We start from the raw sequence: 21,771 nt of genomic DNA, 5'->3' as shown, positions 1-21,771 counted from the left end.
CTAAAATTATGTTCCCTTTCCCTCTGTTCTTATTCCTGCAAGTAAAACCGACGGGTCATTGATGTAGGAGTCCTGCCTCACAAACACTGAATTCGTGTGTTTCATGAGAGTCCTTATGTTCCGAAAATCCGAGTGGAAGAACGGTAGTGTGATTGCTTGTTCAAACCCCCAGCCCATTTTTTTCGACTTCCTGTGCTCCCCCATCCCAAGATCAAGGCCAAGGGTATCTATAGCTAACGAGTGCTTGCGTCTTTACTTTTCCATAGAATACTCGTAGCATTAGTAAATGATAAAACGAGTACCAACAACATAACGAAAATAAATATATTTACTAACGTTTTTAAAGGCTCATATTTCCTAGCCTAAGCAGCATAAAATTTTTGAACTGTTCAACGTGTATTAATATTTGCACGGGATTAGCATACCGTTAAAGTATCTTCGAGTGCCACTGTACGTGAGTGTATGTCAATCAGCTGTGTGAGCATTGTCTTATGCAGTGCTATCTATTAATCCAACCGCAGGGAGGACGCATTGCTTGCAGTTTACTTGTGGTTACTCCCAGCAGGCAGGCAGTAACAGTACACTGCTTGCCTTATTTATGGGCGCTCGTTGATGGAAGATGGCAAGGTTATGGCGATAGCCTCGCGCAGTTGTCTTCTCCAAGATACGATATATCGCCCCAGTTTCTTTTTCGAGATCTCAGAAGTCATCTGCAAGGTAAGTACCGGCCTAGATGTTTTTTATTTGCAGAACTAGGTATGCTAAGGGCATGAAGTCGACAGTATCGACCTCATGCCCTCGAAGTTTTTGGTCCAGAGAGCTCATTAAGGTGGCTGGATATGTGATTGCAATACATTTGTAAATTAAAGATGGGCCCATTTCATCAAATGAGGAAACGATGGTCGGACGGACGAGTAATAGAAATAGACAACACTCGTGGGAATATTTAAAGTTGAGTTTTTTAAACGCAGTGTTGATGGACACGAGGTTCAACGTTAGCTAATGTTAATCTCTTCGCTTGCTAGCCTCAATTAATTTAGGGTCAGGAAGTCAGATCATCCAATTCTTTCTTGTTGGTTGGAGTAATTTTCAAAACATATCCACAATAATTGGATTTTATATTACTTATTTTTGGTAGACATAACTCAAATGATCAGCGGCCTTGGCTGCCTCGCTTTAACCACGCGAAATTCATAGTTGGCGGGAGGAATGCCAGAATCGAGGCGAGAAAAATTTCATTCGTGACTACGGAGAGGTTAATGGAGCAGACTAATTGGTGAATAATAGCCGTGATAAAATGGAATTGGAGCTGAGTTGGGCACCCTCGGAGGAAAGCAGACATTAAAATTCTTGAAAAAAATACTTAATTGTTGGTTTCATGTCGTAATGTTTTCCGAGAGGACCGCAAATATATTTTTAAGGGAAAAGTTCGCTGAAACTAATACACTTCAGAACGCCTTTTCCCTGCGAATTAAAAACTTTTAAAAGATTTTTCAATGATATTATGAATATTACGTGCAAAATTTGAATTTAATAACGACATAAGTTGAAGATCGCCGTTCCTAATGAAACTCCTTCCCATTCCCAATTCCTTCCATTGGCGCTTGCATTCCAATGCACGCAGCCGTTGCGTGACTTGGAAGATGAACATGCACATTTAAAGGCGATCAATCCCTCCTCTTGGGATGGATCCAAAGGAAATTCCCGCGCACCACTGGATGACACCGGAAGCGCAGAGACTGCCTTGCCAAAGAAATTTACTCCCGCTCCAAATCCGGCTTGGAAGCACCAGGCCACAATGACCCCGTGAGTCTAAAGGCAGAGCGTTCATCTTACTGTCCGGAATTCAAATCTCGGACGATACTTTTAAAGACACCCACCTAAATTGAAAGCGGAGCAACATTTCTGGGTAGCATGGGCCACGATCATAGGTCATCGTAAACTGTTCTTAACTCGATGCATAGCGAATATACTGTTTCCTCAAGTTTCACCGTGGCATTGCAAGAATAATCGAAACTCATTCGGCGCAATAGATTCATGAGAACGAACTGTGCTCACTGCCAAATTTAATTGGTGCTGTGAACATCGAAGTAGATAACGCGCCTAACAACGTCCATGGCCGTGAAACTCGAGAATCATGAATGCGTTCATGTGTTGGTTTATTTTATCGAGAATACACCAGAAGGATGAAATGTTGAATACTGTGAGAGAGAGAAGATGTTAGGCAATCGAGGTAGGAGATGGGAAAGGGTAGGCGTGATTGATGCAAGGAAAGTGTAATACGAAGTTAATGAAGGGTTTATTGTACCGTGGGGTGTCCAGTTGTGCCTTGCTAGGCGTGGCTAAGAAATGCAGACGTGTTTACTCTGCGTCCATCTAAAACCTACCTCAGTAAAATACTTGACGAATACTGTGGGAGTGTGGATCTTGAATGAAATCGGTGATCAAGATGTCTGTCCTCTGGCAATAAATAAATCTGTGCATGACGACAAAAACAAGGGAATCTATTCGGTCCCGTAGCACAGGTAGGGGGAAGGTGTTATCTTGTCCTGGCGACATTTATAGCCTCTTGGAACCGTGATATATTGCCAAAAATTGGGTAAAAATGAAAATCTCTGGAGAAAATAATGCTCAATTATGATATAAATAACATTTGTCGATGCAGGCACCCAATTCACGCTGAATTCCATTCACCATTTTTTTCTTCCGTCTAATTTGTATTTTGTGACTAGCCGACATGATATTTCGCGAATTATTCGCGAAAAAATTATCTTGAATGAACGTGTCGAATACGCTGGTACAAATCAGCGCATGGAGAACTTTCTGATTCCCTTATACCCAAGCCTTTTCACCACTGAATTCCACCGTCTCACAATGTGGCGACTTCGACAATTGTCATTCGAAGGGATGATTTGATGTGTATTGAAAGGAGGGATGAACTCGGGAATTGGATCCCCGGGCGCCAATAACTCTTATGCCTCTGATTCGACTAGTTCGGCCGCAAGCGTATTCCCTCCGCGTGGTCCATGCAAAATGGCAGTCGTTCTAGCCCCCGGAAAGTGGTGTGATCCCCCCTACCTACGACTCTCTCCCCAACCCCCTGTTTTGCGCATTGCACAATGTTTGCTCTCGGATGACTGATAACGGAAGAGCCGACGGAGAGAAGACTGCGATGATGAATTGCAAATTCAGCCACCAATACGCTACTGGTCTGACCGGCTACGGCACTCGAACGTGGGCCCTGATGCGTCTGGTCGTGTCTGGTACGCTGACCGAGCCCCATTTCCGCCTTCCGAGGGCGATGGAGAAATAAGGTTAACTCGATCAATCGCATCGCTCTCGACGACCCTCCCCCACCTTTTCATTAAGTGGTTACTTCCAATGTTACGAAGCCAGCAATGCGCGCGCAGCGTTCCCAGCCGCGAAGTTAAAGTTAAGTGACCCACTCGCGCCTCAATAAAACATCACCAGGCGCTGATGCCATCCGTCAGCGGTGCACCAACTCGCTTAGGCTAGGGTGAAAAAATTTACGCTCTTCTTAGTGGAGCTGCCGATATCGGAGGTGTACCTCAAAGGTCGCCAGCAAACTATTTTTATTCTTGTCACGGGGAATATAGTGAAATCAGAGCGATTATCACGCGGATAGAAGTTCGGGTATTATTGATAAGGTAACGTTAAAAATTTTACCACAATGAAATTCGTCGAAACTCACGGCGGAATCGGCAGATTTCATATGGCTCCCCATTACGATTTCCTATCTTACATCCACCTCAAGATCATTCTTGTTATGGACCTCATATGGACCGCGGGTAACAATGAAACGCACACTTGTTGAATTTAGCAACGCACCAGAGATCTGCTCGAATGAGGTACTCAGGTGGGGAAGGTTAATGAAGATTAAATATTACGCCACAGCCTTGATTCCATTGATGAACGTTTTTACATCGGACGCGACCTTGATCGAGCGCTTGAAGGTGGAGGGGAGGAGGAGTTTCTCGAAACACCATCGCTCGCTTCGGGCAAACACGACGACGTGGTTAACGACCCGAAGGCCTCTGCACTCCGTTTCTGATAACTCCCTCCAAAATTCCCCTTATCTTGGAGCCTGTAAATCAAATGAGCGGCGGTGATCTTCATTAGGTCTCACAATAGATGCATCCATATAACAAATAACACCCGACCGGCGTCGAGAAAAACTCAAATCAGTGCCTAATCATTGCTGAGTTCGGCCGACCATTGCCGAGTTTGCCAGCATTGCTGAGTTCATCAATCTATGGTGAACGATGAAGTGCTGGCACTCCTCATGAAAGCCTGACGACGATTGAGCAGTTCTAGACTGTCTGACGAATCGACTGAGACATAATCGCTAACTGAAACGCCAGCGAAGTATTTATTGCATTCCGAGCACATCGAAAGGTTATTCCAATGTTTATAAAATTACGTGTGCCAATCACTCCCCTTATCGATTATCAGTAGTCCACCATATGAGAGTTGACCTATGACCTCCATCCGAGCGACTGCGTCGTTGAAGATCGACCAGGCAATTCCGACTGAGTGGAGAGCTCGTTGAATACTCGGACGGCGTGGGGTAAGTAACTGCCACAGTGCGGGAGGCTAAAAGCCTCTGAATCCCAGGAAAAGATCAGGCGAGGAAGCAATACGCATTTTTCTGATTCACAGAGCGTATTTAATTTAAATTCCAAGGAGACTTGAGAAGCGATAAATATTTAACCACGTATCACACTGTACGTTGGTGACCGATCTGTCCATCTCATTAAGTGATCGCGTAGCTTGCTTTGTCCCCAGGAGCGGCTAGAAAATGGCTCTTCGAGGCGTTATTGGCTCATTAAGGCTGTCGAAAAAGCTATTGTCAAACTGGCAGCCTGCGACCTCGACTTTTATAAAATGTAAGTAAATTGAATTTTATGCCTAATCATATATGCGGTCACATACTGTAAAAGAGACGGTTTAAATGACCATTTGTCAAGTTTATAGTTCCCGAGTCATAGCGTCATCGTGATATGAGTACAATGGGCAATGTTTTCTTGAAAAATAATAATAATACTTCGTTCATTTTGAAAAATGGTACAACCATATTAAATGTCGTCAATATGAATATTGCATAATATATAAGTTCTTAAATGTGATGAAGATTGCCACAAAAGAATCCATCCAATGAGCAAAGTGGGTGAGCAAGTAACCAGGTATATGCCCTATTCTTGAAACTCTGGATACCGTCTGATTTCAACTGAGTAAGCAGATAGTTATACAGTTGTATGTTCATATTATGAAATGTGTTGTAAGTTGATGACAATCTACAATAAGTAGTACTTAGATTTGATTTACCCCTTATGGAGTAGTGATGGATGTTAGATCTTGATTGTTAAGTTTCTAGATTAACTTTCACATGAATCATAGCCTTAAAGATGTATAAACTAAATACAGTCATGATTCCATACCTAATAAAAAGAGGTTTGCAGGAATCATGTGGTGGTGTATGAGCAAGAGAGCGAATAGCCCTCTTGCTAATATACCACCACACATACTCGTCTTCTGCTCTAATATACTGAGTAAAATTTTAAACTTTTTTTGTTATTTCACAGGTAAAAGCACAGCCATTAAGCTGGATGTAATGCAAAATCCATTAGTGTCATCGGCTGTTCCTTCAAGCCACCAATCTGTGAAGGTGTTCTTTGACAACAATAAAACAGCAGACTTCAAGAATATTTGGGTAACTTATCTTCAGTTGTATATTAGAGTACTCATGGTAAATTGCAGCATGTCCTCTTTTACAGGTAAAGAGTTGGGAAAATGCAGGGCTTCGGGCTAGCAAAGATCTACCCAAACAATACCATTATAAAATGAAGTTATTACTCATACGTTAATGATGTTTGCCTAGTCAAACTATTTAGTTTACTGTGATTCTTGTGAACTACTTTTAAAGGACTTTACTTATGTGAGGTTAGAGAATTTGAATTAATAGATATCACTGAAGAGGTAGAACTTTACTCAAAATAACTTGGTTCCTCCATGAACACTTATATGTATATTCTTGTGGCAGCTTTTACCTTATTGTGAGCATGTTCATGTCAAATAGTGCTATAGCCCATGGCATTGATTCCTAATATTCAGCATTGTTTACATTTAGTCATTATAAAGGGTAATCTGCCTATTTGGGTTAGGGTAAGTTCTGGATGGGTCCAAACAACTAATTGTGTTAACTATTGGGTAAATTTCTTACTGTTTGTTCTAAATTATTTCCTTATTTCATTCCACTAACCCACTTCCTATTTGCCTTTAAGGCACCTTAAAATCTTCCCCTACCCCACTCAAATAACATTTCCCTTCAATTGTGGCCTCCAGCTTTCCACAACCTCCCTATAATTCCTCCATCCACTATTTCTGCATTCTTTGGAATGAATTTTGCAATTTCCTTTCTTCCACAATATTTAAAACTTCATCAAAAGTCTTCCTCTATGCCTACTCCATTCTTCTCCACCCAAAACCTTCCAGTCTGACCTGAAGAAGGCCTCAGAGAAGGCCAAAAGCTTAAACTTTCTGAAATATGAGTGTCCTATTATATGCTCTCTATTTTTGTGTTCTATTGTGCCGTCCAAGAACATATTACAGAGTTAATGGAGATGTTAGCTGAGGTCTCCTCTAGTAAAGGAGCTAGCAAAACTAAATTTTAAAGCAATTTGGGTAGTGGCAGATTCATTCCCCTTCGTGAAATATTTTTAGCTTTAATAAAATTTAAATACATTTTACTTGTATGCTCGCAGCTACTTTGGAACACCTTTACCCCTGAACAAAATATAATCTGCTGCAGGATGAGTTGCAGCCTCTAAATCAGTCCCATTACTTTAAAATTTATTGCAAATTTTGACTTACTTTGATGAAAAAGAGGTCATGAAAATTACTTTGGTTGAAATATGAAAATGGCCATTCCCTTTGAGGTTTAATAGATTCCCCGCATGCATAGGATACATACTAGAGTTTAATAGATAATTAACTCTGACACTCACTCTGCAGAGTAAATCACTCTATCAAATAAAACAAACTGACTCCTGGACTGAAAGATGAAAATGATCTTGAACATTTTCATTTTTCCTTAGCACAACTGAGTATCAGTACAACTAGACGAAATGAAAATTGGAGCAAAATCTATGATGGCAATAATCTACTGGTTACAAAAGGTGCCAATAGGTTAGGCATCTGATAGATTGAATTTGAATTTTAAATATGTAAATAGGAATTGGAATTAAGCTTCAAGAAAGCCACTTGAGTAAATGATTAAATGGCCTTCAAAAAAACATTTTGTCGCATAAAACATGAAGAACACTGGTTTACAAAGGAATGGTATAGATTAATGAGTCAACAGTACTAAATGGTCAATAATAAACAATTTTTCCAATTCATTGCTATAACTTGCTATCTATCTATGGGTACACACTTTCCCCTAAAGCTTCAGAGCACACATCTATTAAAAAGTGTAGTACAGCACTTTGTAAATAACACATAATTTAATAGCAGCCCAAGGTGACCCCTCAAAGACAGTATATACATTAGTGACTGCTTATTAACAACGTTCATTAAAGTGATTCAAATTACTCTATTTCTACAAAAAATATACTTCGAAAAGGAACACAGCCTGTTCTGACAGAAGCCATTATCATATCGTGATGTAAATTGTTTCAGGACAAGTGTGTGTGTACGTGAGTGTGTGTGTGTGTGTTACGACAAGTAAACCTCTGAGATAATGATAGAGAAGTGAGGGGGAGAGGGGTTGATTACAGGGGGGAAGGGGAGAGGGATGTCTTTGAGTAGGGTGTATCACTAATGGTTGCATTGTGGGGTAATATACACTGGAGCAGTGGGGAAAGATTATACAGTCAAATCTCGTTACTATGTCACCTCGCTACTATGCCGCTCTTCCTATTATACCACTTTTGCTCAGTCCCAACAAAATTCAATGCAAAATAACTTTACTATGCCACCCCCTTCTCTCGCTACTATACCACTTTTATGCGGAGCTTTATGAGGAGATGTTGTGTGCGTGGGACGGACAACTCAGCCAGCAGGGATGCAGAGTGCTGGTCTGTCTTGATAACTTCTCTGGCCACCCTCCCGAGCTCCAGCTGAACAGCATCCAACTGGTCTTCTTCCCACCCAACACGACCGCCAATTCGCAATCAATGGATCAAGGAATCATAGGGAACCTCAAGTGCCACTACAAGAAGCTCCTGCTATGCCACCAGCTTGAGGCCATGGTCGAGGGAAAGGAATTCAAGTTCATGTAGCTCGATGCCCTACGTGCTACCCGGCGTACTTGGGAGCAGGTCGGCAAGTCGACGATGAGGAATTGTTTCGCGAAGGCCTAGTTCATCTAAGAGGAGATCCAAACTGAGGCACAGGATGCGGTTCGAAATATTGGAAGCTCGACCTGCCAAGGAAAAGATGCCTGAGAATGGGGAGATAGAGCTGCCTGATTTTCTCGGAGCCAACGATCGCCTCGCGACTCTTTCACGCTTCGTGGCTCTTTCACGCTGGAGGAGATGCTGTGCAGTGCAGAGCCGGAGGAAAGCGAAGATGACAAGATATCAGTTGAGGAAGCCCAGCACACCTGGAGCACCATCTAGAAGTTCATACAACAGAGAAGCGGGAAGCCTGGTGTGATGTAAGCGTGCGATCGGCTAGACAACGAGATGCACAAGATCCGCCGACAGCAGATGTGCCAGCCAATGATTCTTGAGAGCTTTGGACTTATGGGAAACTTGAGAAAATAAAGCCATTTTTACAAGCCCTCATTACAATGCCACTCTCGTCACTATGCCAGTCTTGCTTGGTCCCGGCAGGTGGCATAGTAACGAGATTTGACTGTATAGGAAATGCCCATTGATCACTGAGAGTCAATATTTTGCTGGATAATATAAAATTGTTCTAGGACAACGTAATTGGCCCCCTACTATTCACCAATTTGGGGGCTTATAGGGTTAGATGTAGATGTGCCTACTGTTCTTACAATGAACCTTTGCTTATTGGGACCTGCTCTGAATTAATCGGAATTGGTTTACTGACATTTTCAAGGTTGGCCATAATCATATGTTCCAATTACATATAAATGACTGTAAGCCCAAAATTAGATTTGAATCTTCTAATATGTGTGAACGTATATCCATTTGTCTACCCTGCCCTTAATATAGCATTTATCTCCAACAGCTCCGTGACAACTGCAAATGCTCCCTTTGCATTAGTCCAGAAACAAGGCAAAAACTTGTTGACACTCCATCCTTTGACGTCAACATTAAACCAAAATCATTTTATGTCAATGAAAAAGGTCAGCTGATCATCACATGGATGGAGAATGAAGACGAGCATATCACAACATTTGACTCAAGCTGGTTAGTACGGGTGTATGCTGAATAATTCATGTTAGGAAACTACCCTTTCTATTTAGCATTCATTTATATTATGACACACATTTAATATATTAGGATTAAGAAATATTGGTCAATGGAAAGTTATCTTTGGCACAGATTAATAATATGTACCAATGTGTTTTGAATTGAATGCTCTAACTGTTGAATAACTTATCAGTTACTCTCATAGTACAAACCAATGGTCATTGATTTTATTGTTGCAGGCTATACAAATATGGCCAATCCTTTATGCACGAGACCTTTGAGTCTGACTCGCACGATACACATCCACATAGACCACCCATTATTCTATGGGATCGCACAAGTATTTGGAAGCAATTCCCAGAAATCTCCTACAATGAAGTCATGGACAGCGACGAAGGCCTGAAAACGTGGCTGGAGATGGTGCACAAATATGGAATTGCTGTGATGAGAAACGTACCCCCAACCCAGGTAATATTGAAAATCAAGTAGAGTGAGTAGCAATGATTGCTTGGATCTCCTCCCCTTGAATGATATTCACTCGTACCAATCTGCTCCTCTGTCAAGCCATTTTAAGGCACATCATTGAGCTCTGCATCTAAAATTTAATATAAAGATAGATTATCTGATGACACCATCTGTAATGATGAATTTTATAAATGGTCAAAGTCTTACAGAGACAAAGGGAAAATTAATCCCGGTAATCACAGAACTTGGCCCACTGGGCCTACTAGGTAGGCTAGGTCTGGCAGCAAAGGTGACAAACCTTTGTGGCATCATCACATAAAATCCTTCCATAATCGAACTGAAAGTGTTGGAAGAGAAGACCCAGAAGAGGACTGCAATGTTTGGGATAGGTACATGGAATATTGGAATCATAATGAGGAAATAGAAGCTAGAAAACATCAAGAGTGGATATGTAAGATTTGGTATATTCCCAGGGCACAGTTGTAATGTCTTCGTGGGTTTTCCACCTGGTCATGGTTTCAGCTGCCAAAAGTTTGCTGACTAACTCCATTATCTTATGACTTATATGAATTATATTATGACTATGAATTACATCATGAATATGAATTAAATTATAACTAACTCCATGATGTTACTGGGTCAACATTTGTGCCCTCCTCATATATCCTCTACTTGGGCTCAGGTCACTTCTGATTGGCTGTTGCTCACGTTCTCCCTCCTTGCTGTCTTTATTTTCTGGAGCATCGGCTTCCATGCTTGACTGAGGGCATACCCTGGGTCTCAGTGGAAGTTTTTTCCCTCCACAGAGACTTCTATTTCCTCCTTTGTCATACTGTCCCTGCAGCCATTTGCTCTGCTAATAAGTTTAGCATTTTCAAAGAGAGTCTGATGATACTGGGTAAGGCTGTTCTCTAAAATGACTGATTTTTCAGGGTAGATCAGTCTAATGTATGTATCTGTTGTGCTTCTAAATTCTGGTGTCCACCAAGCAAGAGAAATAAATAAAGATAGAGGAAATAGACAACTCATACGATCAATAGGAAGAAATAACAGTGAATACATCAGAAAGGAAGCACCTAATATTAATGGGGGATCGGAATGCAGTGGTAGGCAAAGGGAGGAATAGGAAAGAAGTAGTAGAGTATGGTTCAGAAATTAGAAATTGTTGAGGTACATATGGAAATTCCTGGAGAAACAGGTAGATAGCAGTTAGAAGATATGCCATGGCTAGGCATATATTTATAAGTGGAGCAATCAACTCAACCAGCTTCTCGAGTGAAGATGCAGATTTGCATCATAATTTAGTCATCATGAAATGCAATTCAAAATTCAAATGGAGATGGAAGAACAGGAGAGCACCTCAGTAAATTTTTGAAAGGTGAATTGGAATGAAAATGAAAAAGTATCAAGAAAAACTTAATAAATACCTAAAAGAGGATAGAGGAATGAAAGTGGTTTGGGAAAGGTGGATGGGGCCGAAGAATGAGATAAAGAGCAGCAAAGGAAGCCATGGGAATGATGGAAAATAAAAGAATTGTTCTTCAGCATATTAGAAATGATATATTTGACACTTTTACAAGGTCTTTGGGGATGATGAGCTTCAGGGATTTTGAACTGTCAGATTTTTATGAGGGAATTGGGTGAGGAGTTTCTAAGCTAACCATGTGTCATAATAAAGGGGGATGGCATGACAGTTGAATCAAGTGAAGCAGAGGTTGGGGCACCAGAGGGTAGGTGTGCAGTAGAAGTAGTTTTTAGGGGAGGCGACCGACAGCTGAGGTCATTTGCACCAATAGGGTTGGATAGGAGAGGATGAAGGGTGGAGAGAAACCCGGCATCGGCATCAGCCTACTCTTAACGAAAGGCACTAAGGAGTCCACAGCTTAACATCCCATCTGACAGAAGGCATAATCACTCAAAGTGCCCTCCATAAAGCACTTCAATTAGGGATTGGGATACCTCTGGAATCTATCTGCTGCCTTTGAGATTCGAACCCAGGCCCTCTGGCTGGGAAGCCAAAACATTAGCCACTGCACTAGCCCGATCCCTGGAAGGTGTACAGGTTCATTCATCGGTGAAAAGTGAATTGTGGGAAGAATGATGGTCACAGCTCTCAAAATAAATGAGAACTTTGAGGAGATAATGAAGGTTAGAATTGTATTTTATGACTTCCCATACAATCACCACTCCAAGAGATGAGCAGGATGATGCACAAAATCGTAGATACTAGAAACAACCAAAAGCTCAGATTTGGTAGCGAGACATGAAAATTGCACAGAGTCGGTTGCAGTTTATTAAGGCTTAATGAAAACCTATTTAATGCTTCTTTTCTACAGCATTGAATAATAAGCCACTTAATTTACCACAGCTTCCCTCAACTCATCGATCTTGAAGAACAAACTTAACTTGGAAGATTACATTCTCTCCTTACACATCCAAAACCTTTACTTGTGCCATTGAATATTTTACCTAGTATCAGAATGGATATTTGGAGACCAATTGATTAATAAACATGATAATGTTTCAGGAAAGGAAATTGTTTGATGGTGCAACAGGATATCAATGAAGGGAGATGGAGGTCTTAGATTGACTCATCAATTTTGGACATGGCAATACCTGAATTATGTATATATGAAAAGTGCAAGGTGTAGATGCATAGTAACAATTTTTTTAATGGAATGAGATGAATGGATTACCTGAGTGAAAGTGCCCTATACTAAAAAGTGCCAGGATTATGATGTTGTTGAACTTGATGGATATTGTTTGGCCTTGTGGTAAAGAGATGACGATTGTGTAGAACGTTATCCAGGAGACAATGAATGAGAGGGCTAAAAAGTGACTAAATATGAGTCTCTTAAGATTGATAGAAGTAAGTACTTAAAGAATTATGGTTGCACATCCGTGACAAATTCTAGGGAAAATTCGATGTTTTGCATGAGTGTGATCCTAGTGGGGGAAGAGGATCACACTTGAACCAGTTAGGAAATGCAGGGTTTTAATCATTCCAATGTAAACTTTATAATGGCAAGAGTATCACATTCAAAGTGGATTTTATAGTCAAAAGGGGCACAATAATTTACTATTGAAAGGAAGCCAAGGCAGTTAGGTTCACCTCCAATGACAGAAGAGGAAGAATCTGGTCCTATTAGCACAGTGAAAACAGTTGCGTTTATTATGTCATATTTCTTGTTCGTCTCAAAGACTTAAACCCAAATGTTGCTTCAAAGTGGGTTGTCTTTTTAGAGGACCCCAGGTGTCAGCACGCTTGGATCACTTAAGTAATGCCTACCATCTCAATCATTTATTTTCTTGGATATCACAGTAACTAGTGCATGATGCATCCCAACAATTCTTTTAAATGACACTTATTGAAAAAATAGTGGTGAGAGTAGAGACAAAAAGCTAGGTAATGCACATTAATAAATCTATTGGAGGCTTATCCTTCAGTGACATAACTTTTGAACTTCCACTTAATTGCATTGATGAAGAATGCACCCTCTTTTCACAAGGCGTAATGATGTTGCATGATATGTAGTGATTTGTTTCATTCCATGGTCAAATTTGTTAAGCAATTTGTATTCATCAATGCTTAATTGAAATGTGTGGATAAAAAATTAAATACAGTTGCCAACTATTACCAGATTGCTAACTACAGAGGCTGTGAATATTACTCCTACTCAGTTTGTTTCAAAGAGCATGAATTAAACTAAATATGCATCCAAAGTATTTGTACATGAGAGCAACTTGAAAAGAATAAATGATTTCTTGTACTTATCATAGTTTCCTCACAGGGTAAAATCGTGGAAGTTGTTAAGCGTTTTGCATACGTCAAAGAAACACAGTATGGAGTAACATTTGATGTGATAAATGAGCCAAATCCGTCTGCCCACCTGGCTTACAGTGGTCTCTACCTTCATCATCACACTGACATGAACTACAGAGAGAAGACACCAGGAATGCAGTTGCTTCACTGCCTCAAGGTGAACATTGGCATACATTAACTGTATTCAGTGCACTATAAATAATTAACTTTTATTGATGTTTATGAATAATTAGCATACTTGTAAATATTCACCAGCACGCCCAAGCAATCAGCAAAATAATTGATTGTGATGTTAACAAAAGTAAATAATCTCAATTGCTTCGCCCAAAGAATTCCACACAATATCAGATGTTTACAATAACATTGTATCTGTTTCAATCCTCAAAACTTCTCAATAATATTTTAAAATCTTTAAAAAATATTTAATAACAACTAAAAAGCATCCCTTAAAATAACTTATATGAATTAAAGTAATAAATTTTATGGCATCATGAATCCTTATCACAGTCCCAGCAAGAGTATACTACACCTCCATACAGAGTAATATTCATTTAATGTAAATTTCAATTGCTGCAAACTTGGAAACAATCACTTTTCCCTTTGATTTGGTTTGTCACTTAGTGCTACAAATCCCCAGTTCATCAGGTCTGTGGCTTTCAGAGTGTCAAATAGATATAGATACATCACGACCCATTTTCAAGGAGTACAGATTTCCAACGAAAGACTATGACAGAGGTCATATCAGAAATTTTGATGAAGAGATATGGGGGTACTTCAGCCGCAAGGAATTGCAAGACTCCCTTCAAACACACCTAAACCTTAATGTTGGAACCAGTCAAAAGCCTTTTGCTTATCATTACCCTACCCCCTTTTTATTATGCCCCTCTCATTAAATCTACCTACCACTGGTTTTCTTCCTCCTTCCTCAAGGCCCTGCAGGTACCCATTTACCAATTGTCTATAATCATAGGATTCATAAACTAGCATAATTAAATTTGATCTTGCAGGCAAACAATCCCAAAGAACAGGGTGAGGACCCAGGTGGCATGTCCTTTTTTGTTGATGGATTCCGAGCAGCCAAGTGGTTGGAGGACAATGAGCCAGCTGCTTTCCACATTCTGACCAGCACACCTATTCGATTCCAGATAAAGAACCAAGGGGTAAGAGTTGCCAATTTTACATAAAGTCTTTTATTCTTTCCATTGATATAATCCTCTAAAATGTTTTTTTCTGTCTAACAGAACCGATACTCACAGCTATGGCCAATCATTTGTTTGAATTCTGAGGGAGATATTACAGAAATCCATTACAATAACCGAACAATGGGTCCGGTTCAAAGTCCATCTCATGTTGTTGTACCATTCTATCATGCTTACAAGGTAAGGCAAAAATGCTACACAATTCAAGCCTTAACTGTTTTTAGATCAAGGAGACAAAAGGTTTTAAATCTCAGAATATGATCATAAATTTTAGTAGATTACAATATTTGCTTCTAAATTCCATAATGGTATATTAATTGTTTCCAACATCAATGTCTTAACACTGATTACAAATGTGACAAGTATTTGATGTACTGCACATACAAGGAAAGTATTAAATGGAGATGCCAAAATTTCAGGGGGGTTGAATTTGATTCTTATATCATTTAAATATTTGGGTAGAGACTTCTAGAAACTAATACTTCAGATCAAGATTTCAGGAATTGATATAAGTTGTACATTAATTAGTTTTTGTTACGAGTAGTCCGAACTATGTATATATTAAATTGAATATGACATGAAAATAACCTCTTCAATAACCTCTTTGGGTACTGACTCAGCCCCTGATGATGTTTACCTCCTCATTGCAGTTGTTGTCTAACAAGATGAGAGATCCCTCCTCAGAGCTCAAGTTCCACATGCTTCCAGGTGACCTGGTAGCCTTCAACAACCGTAGAGTGCTCCACGGTAGGACAGGGTTTGACCCCTCAAAGGTCATCAGGTGAGGAAATGAAAGATCGCATGGTATCTGCTAAGGATGTGATACATTGAAATAGACACTCCTAAGAGCTACTTTAGAATTCAGTGATGACGCTACTTTAAGAGTTTGAAGAAAAATTAACAAGGAGGTGTTAGAGTAAGTTAGGGAGAAAGTTGTGACAAAGTTAAGAAGTCATTGTTATTATACACAAGTCCATCAGATTACCTAAAGTAATAAATTATTTTTAAAAACGCCTATGGCAAGTATTTTTGTTGGCCAGAAGAGTTCAGTTCAAGAATATTATGTGCTACATAAAACTGACTTAAAATTTCTGTATTTTTAATCACTGATTTATAGATTTTGACTCATTCGGGTTCAATCCCCAGTAGAGCTGATATCTTTAGAGACTACTGGTAATGAATTTTGTCCAAAGCATTCATGGTTAAAGAAAGAAATTAAATGCTCCAAAATGTTATCATGTAAACATAGTTAAGTATTCACGATACTTTTATAGGATAATGTTTATAATATTCGTTCGAAGGTTTCCGCGGCGATGAGTAGGTGATTTCCACATTTTAGAGTCATCGATCCGGAGACTTCCGAAGGCGGCCGCCGACGAAATCCGAGAAGATGTCGCACGTATCCTCCATGGCGCAAAACCACCAAGATCAAACACCATCGGCAAAGAAAGGAGAGCACTGAAGGAGCTAAGGGACAACGAGAGTATAATCATTTTACCAGCTGACAAAGGCAACGCAACAGTACTGATAAATAGAGAGGATTACGAAGGGAAAATATCGCTCATCCTCAGCAGTCCGACTTATAGGAAATTGAAAAGCGATCCGACTGCCAAGACGGAGAGAAGCACAAGGGCTATCATTAAACGATCGCTTATTCCAAAAGAAGAGCAACGACGCCTGCTTCCGACTGCACCGAAACCACCGAGACTGTACGGCCTGCCCAAAATTCACAAGAAGGATGTACCTCTCCGACCGATTGTGAGCCAGATTGACGCTCCGACTTACCAACTCGCCAAGTACTTGGCGCGGTCTCTGCAGGACCACGTCGGACAGACACCCAGCTTCGTAAAAAACTCGACGCATTTCATTGACGTAATAAGAAACATCACCATCCACGACAACGATCTCATGGTCAGCTTCGATGTTGAATCGCTTTTCACCAGCGTCCCTATTGAGGAATCGCTGAATATCATCAAGGAACTCACCTCCCGCGGAATCCCTAAGGACTTTCCAGGATTGGTGGAGCATTGCCTCCGCAATTCCTTCTTCCTATGGAATGGTGACCATTACGAGCAGATGGAAGGAGCTGCGATGGGCTCACCCCTCTCCCCGGTTGTGGCCAACCTCTACATGGAGAGCTTCGAAAAGAAAGCACTGGAATCCTGCGACAAGCGGCCCTCACTGTGGCTAAGATATGTCGACGACACTTTTGTCATTTGGTCACACGGAGAGGAAGAATTAAAAAAGTTCCTGAAACATCTGAACTCACAGCATCAAGCCATCCACTTCACTATGGAGGTGGAAAAGGATCACCAACTGCCCTTCTTGGACGTCATGGTGAAGAGAAATACAGGGAATGGGAGGCTTGGACACAGAGTATACAGGAAGCCTACTCACACCGACCGCTACCTTAATGCTGCATCGCACCACCATCCCAGTCAGAAGACCTCACTGGTAGACACACTTGTCAACCGAGCATATAAAATATGTGACTCCTATTCTATTGCCAACGAGAAGAAACACTTGACAAATGCCCTGCAAAGGAATGGATACAGCGCTCATATGATCCAAAAAAGGGCCGAGAAGGAAGAAAAGAAGAGACAAACCACCGCTGTTCCTGACAGGGAGGAAGACTCCAGACCACGTCCGAAGGCTTACGTCACCATCCCCTTCATCGCAGGGACTTCGGAAAGAATCGCGAGGGCTTTAAGGAAACATGATGTGGTGACCAGATTCAACTGCGTCACCAAGATAGCTGACACCCTACCCGGACCCAAGGATGGAATTTCACCGTTAATATCAGAAGGCGTGTACCAAGTGCCATGCTCCTGTGGCAAATGGTACATCGGTGAAACGTGCAGAGCGCTGAGAACACGCATGAGTGAACACCAGAGGGCAACCAAGGCCAAACAGTTTAGAGCATCGGCCATCGCTGAGCACGCCTGGAGTGAACCTGGACACTCAATTCTCTTCGACGACGCTAAAATAATAGCGAAAGAAGGAAAATACTTCCAGAGAATAATCAGAGAGGCCATTGAAATCGTTAAAAGGCCAGAAAATTTTAACAGAGAGGATGGATATCCACTCCACAGTGCGTGGAAAAGAATAATTCCGCGCAAATATGAGGACGTTCCCTGATTGGCCAAGAAATTTCCCGGTATTGGCGCCGGATTTTTCCTATATAAGACGGGACAACAAGCTTCTTTTCATCCTTGACCTGAGGACGCCAGCAGGATAGCTGGCGAAACTGTTGTACATTTAAACGACATACGCGGACGCAGCCCGAAAAATGTGGAAATCACCAATGTTTATAATAGCCTTTCCAATTTTCCAGTCATATCAGTGGCATTCAATGGGATAAGGGATAATTCACTAGAAGTACCAATTAAGACTCCAAACATTTTGGATAAAAATTGAGACAAGACAGAATATTTATCAGAAAAATCAGGAATAAGAATCAAGAGCATTAATGGCCACTCTGTTCAAGTGCTTTGGAGTGCAAGCACATTAAATTGATCATCTGTTTCGGCGCTAAAAAGGTTTAGAGTGCTCATCAACTGCTCCTCTTAGGCCAATAAATGCCAGTATATTTGAGTCCACCTGGGCCACATTACAATACCTCAGAAACACTATGATGTGAGAATCAAGGCAGTAACCAAGCAATTCCATTTTGGTCCTACAAAAGTTGGACTCGAATGCACTCTTTGTTCTTAAAACTATATTCATATTTAGATGGACAATGAAGCTAGCGCAGTAACTTCTTTTTTCTACTAAATTGTGCACATACATGTACACAAATATTTTGAACAATTTTTGATTTTGCAAACTTGATTTTTAAATAATAAAAATTCATGTATTTTTGCATGCCATAAGATGGATATTTTATAAAATAACTGAGTATACTATATAACACAAATGCTAACATAAGGCATAAATTAAAATAAACCTCATTTACTTCTGGGAAAAGTCAACTACTAAACATTAGATTTTGGGAAGGAAACTATAAAAGTTAACTCAGTAAAGTTAGATGAAATATATTTCAATACATCCTGATAAAATAAATTTGCCACGTTAAATTAGAATAAACTTTTGTGTTAACTTTCAAGTTAATTTAACAAAAGTGCCTTTAAATCCGAGAAAACCATGCCAAAATATTTGCCCATTTCTCAAAGAAGAAAATTAATCATTATAGCTGGCAAAGAATGGTAACTTTTCTGTAACTTATGCAGAATTGCCTTGTTGAGGTTTTCGTCTCATTCTCTCTCTTTCAGCCTTTAATTGGGGCCAATGTCAAATTATTCTTAATAGCACCCAATTTCACATGATAAATTAGCATTTAACTTATTAAGTTTTATGTTATTCTTCATAATAAAACAAATATATTTTGTTAAAAATATAGCATAGAACTAAATTTTAAGCAATGAGTTACTTGAAATTAACTTTTCAAATTAATTTATTAAACATTTAACATGTCACTTACCAATTTTATTACAACATCAAATCTTTTCATAGCATTCAAAGATATTTCTTAAAATTAACTGATACCATCATAAAAACATGGTATAATCATTTATGCTTACTTTTACAGGCCTTGAGTGTAATGTTTTGTTTTTGCTTTCTCTTAAATGACTCCTATCTATGTTTCCTATGGCATTAATCAATCATGTATCTTCACTTCCAGGCATCTCGAGGGCTGCTATGTTGATATAGATGAAGCCATGTCTAAATATGATGCCTTGCTAGGAAACAAAAGTGTTTAAATATCGAAAAAATTGAGTGCAAAAACAATTTTGGTATATTAGATGAGTGAAATATTTTTATCTTATACAGGACGCTACTTGTTAAACTTGTAAGACTGAAATTATCTTATAGGCCAACATCCATTCCTTCATTTTATTGGTTAATTTTAAAATGTAGGGTGATACTGAAAAACTGAATGGTTGTTCTTCTATTATTATTCATGTGAGGACTTGATAAAGGACATTGAGCTGCAATGCATTACTGAAGTCAATTTCAACTAAAACTACAGAGAGAAGGGAACCTATTTCTTACTAAGTAATCATGTTAAAACCAGGTAATTGACCAAAATTGTAAGACATTTTATAACAATTGTCCAATGATCAGTATTGAGATATGTCAAAGGGTTAATGTTTAGCAGTTGTTTGCAAATGTATACCTAGCTGACTTTCTGTTTAATGGAAATAAATTTTTTTTCAAAAAAATTATTTCTTTCAATCAAATGATCTTATATAATTACTCCTTAGAAAGAAAAATTTTGGCACCATCCAGTAGAAGAGAATTCAGGGTTAAAGGGTTTGTGGGGATAATCTAACTGCTTTTATAAAGTTTCCGACCTAACAAAGATACAACACATTTTTTCTGAAATTTTTGAGGTAGGAAACTTTTCAGACCACCCATCTATATCAGTTCAAAATTTCTAATTAGAAACTAAGATTCATTAATTAATATAAATTTTAAGAATGGATTACGAAATGGTGGATTTATGGTCTTAGAAACAAAAAAGCAAAGAATTTTGCGCAGCACACACATTTCCTCATCTCAGAGCCCCAATAAGCGCATTCCATAAAAGATATTAAATATTTTGAAACCAAGTACGTAATAGCATTTCAACTAACTGCTGAGCTTATATTCTTCATGTTATCTTTATTGGTTCCTATAAGACATGCTTTTAACTCATATGGAACACATCACATTGTCTGCTCATATTCTTTGCAAACATCACAGTGTGGATAACACAGAGTCATAATATTCTCCAAATAATAACATAAATTTAAAGAGTAAAATCAAAAACAAGAAACTGGAGCTGTAACAGGAGTATCCTTGTTGAGTTATTAATAATTTAAATTTTAAATGATTCAAAAGCATTTGCCTGGAGAAAGGGACATGAATTAATCAACTGTATAGCATTCATGCTCACAAAGGAATTGATATAGTTTAGAAGCAAATAACAAAAAAATCATCTATTTCCCTTAATTTTCTGGGTAGAGCTTTCAAGAATTTTACACCAGCATATCCAGGTTTCTAATCAAACATGGGCGATTTGTGGACAGTTATTATAAGGTCATTATAACCACTTGTACTATACCTATGTACATCAGCATTGGTTGTCAGAGTGAACATGGCTTTGTTTTGCTGCACAAAGATTATAGTATGAAATGTATACGAACAGGGAAGAGTTAGAATGTTGAATCTTTTAAAGCATGGTCTACAACTGATTGCCCTTGGAACTTTCCCTAGGATTCTTACTCCCTATTTCAGTAGTCTTAAGAGACGCAACGAGGGGCATATAAGTGCCTCCACACAGCAATGCCATATTTCAGTCTACTGTGAATAAATAAATAATAGACTGAGAGAGCAGTAGAAATGTCAAAAGGGTAACTACTTTTCTGTGGAGATACCATCCTGCGGCAACTTTAGGGCATAGTTTCCACACGAGCCTCACAGGATAGTGACTCATGAATATGTATCCCAAGAAACTTTGTTACAGAAGAGCCCTTAATACACGACTCATTTATCATCAAAAGAGGAGAGGCCTTAATTTTCCTTTGGTATGGATGAAATTGAATAAATGTTGTTTTCTCATTGCTAATAAAAACCAAGTCGTCTTCACACCATTTAATCATAGTGTCAATGTTTCTCTGGACTACGACAAGGTTTAGGTTTTTGGGAGAGATTAAATGAGTTTTATAATCTGCATAGATGCACATTGACCCATTGACAAAAGAATTAGGGAGGTAGTTGATATATAAAAGGAAAATTAGGGGACCTATAATAGAACCTTGAGGAAAACCTCTCTCAATCATCAAGGAATTTGAGTTTATGAACGATTTTGATTCAGATGGGTGCAATTTAAATACCT

General features: G+C 39.4%; 1 protein-coding gene across 2 annotated transcripts; it reads left to right on the top strand.

Moving 5' to 3' along the window:
• Positions 1 to 598: 598 nt before the first annotated feature.
• Positions 599 to 20,107, top strand: LOC139697657 (gamma-butyrobetaine dioxygenase-like). Of its 2 annotated transcripts, none has more exons than XM_071596462.1 (10): positions 599 to 717; positions 4,807 to 4,907; positions 5,604 to 5,731; positions 9,220 to 9,401; positions 9,644 to 9,872; positions 13,661 to 13,849; positions 14,700 to 14,852; positions 14,934 to 15,071; positions 15,542 to 15,672; positions 19,573 to 20,107. In XM_071596462.1, the coding sequence occupies exons 2-10, from the start codon at positions 4,820 to 4,822 to the stop codon at positions 19,649 to 19,651; spliced, it is 1,317 nt and encodes a 438-aa protein (XP_071452563.1). In that variant the 5' UTR covers positions 599 to 717; positions 4,807 to 4,819; the 3' UTR covers positions 19,652 to 20,107. The 2 variants fall into 2 exon arrangements, with proteins under 2 accessions (XP_071452563.1, XP_071452562.1); XM_071596461.1 differs by lacking the exon at positions 599 to 717 and adding an exon at positions 4,001 to 4,588.
• Positions 20,108 to 21,771: the final 1,664 nt, after the last annotated feature.

This window comes from Hetaerina americana, unplaced genomic scaffold (genome assembly GCF_022747635.1).
Source record: "Hetaerina americana unplaced genomic scaffold, ioHetAmer1.1.p SCAF_8, whole genome shotgun sequence".
NCBI classification, from domain to species: domain Eukaryota; kingdom Metazoa; phylum Arthropoda; class Insecta; order Odonata; family Calopterygidae; genus Hetaerina; species Hetaerina americana.
Note: the sequence above shows the minus strand (reverse complement) of the source record. Positions and strands in the feature narration are given on the sequence as shown.

Bases quoted from the DNA above. Each gene is read 5' to 3' on its own strand.
- LOC139697657 (XM_071596462.1), top strand. From the start codon at position 4,820: ATGGCTCTTCGAGGCGTTATTGGCTCATTAAGGCTGTCGAAAAAGCTA. The intron at 9,873-13,660 runs GTAATATTGAAA...GTTTCCTCACAG, and splicing joins GAAACGTACCCCCAACCCAG to GGTAAAATCGTGGAAGTTGT. The intron at 14,853-14,933 runs GTAAGAGTTGCC...TCTGTCTAACAG, and splicing joins TCCAGATAAAGAACCAAGGG to AACCGATACTCACAGCTATG.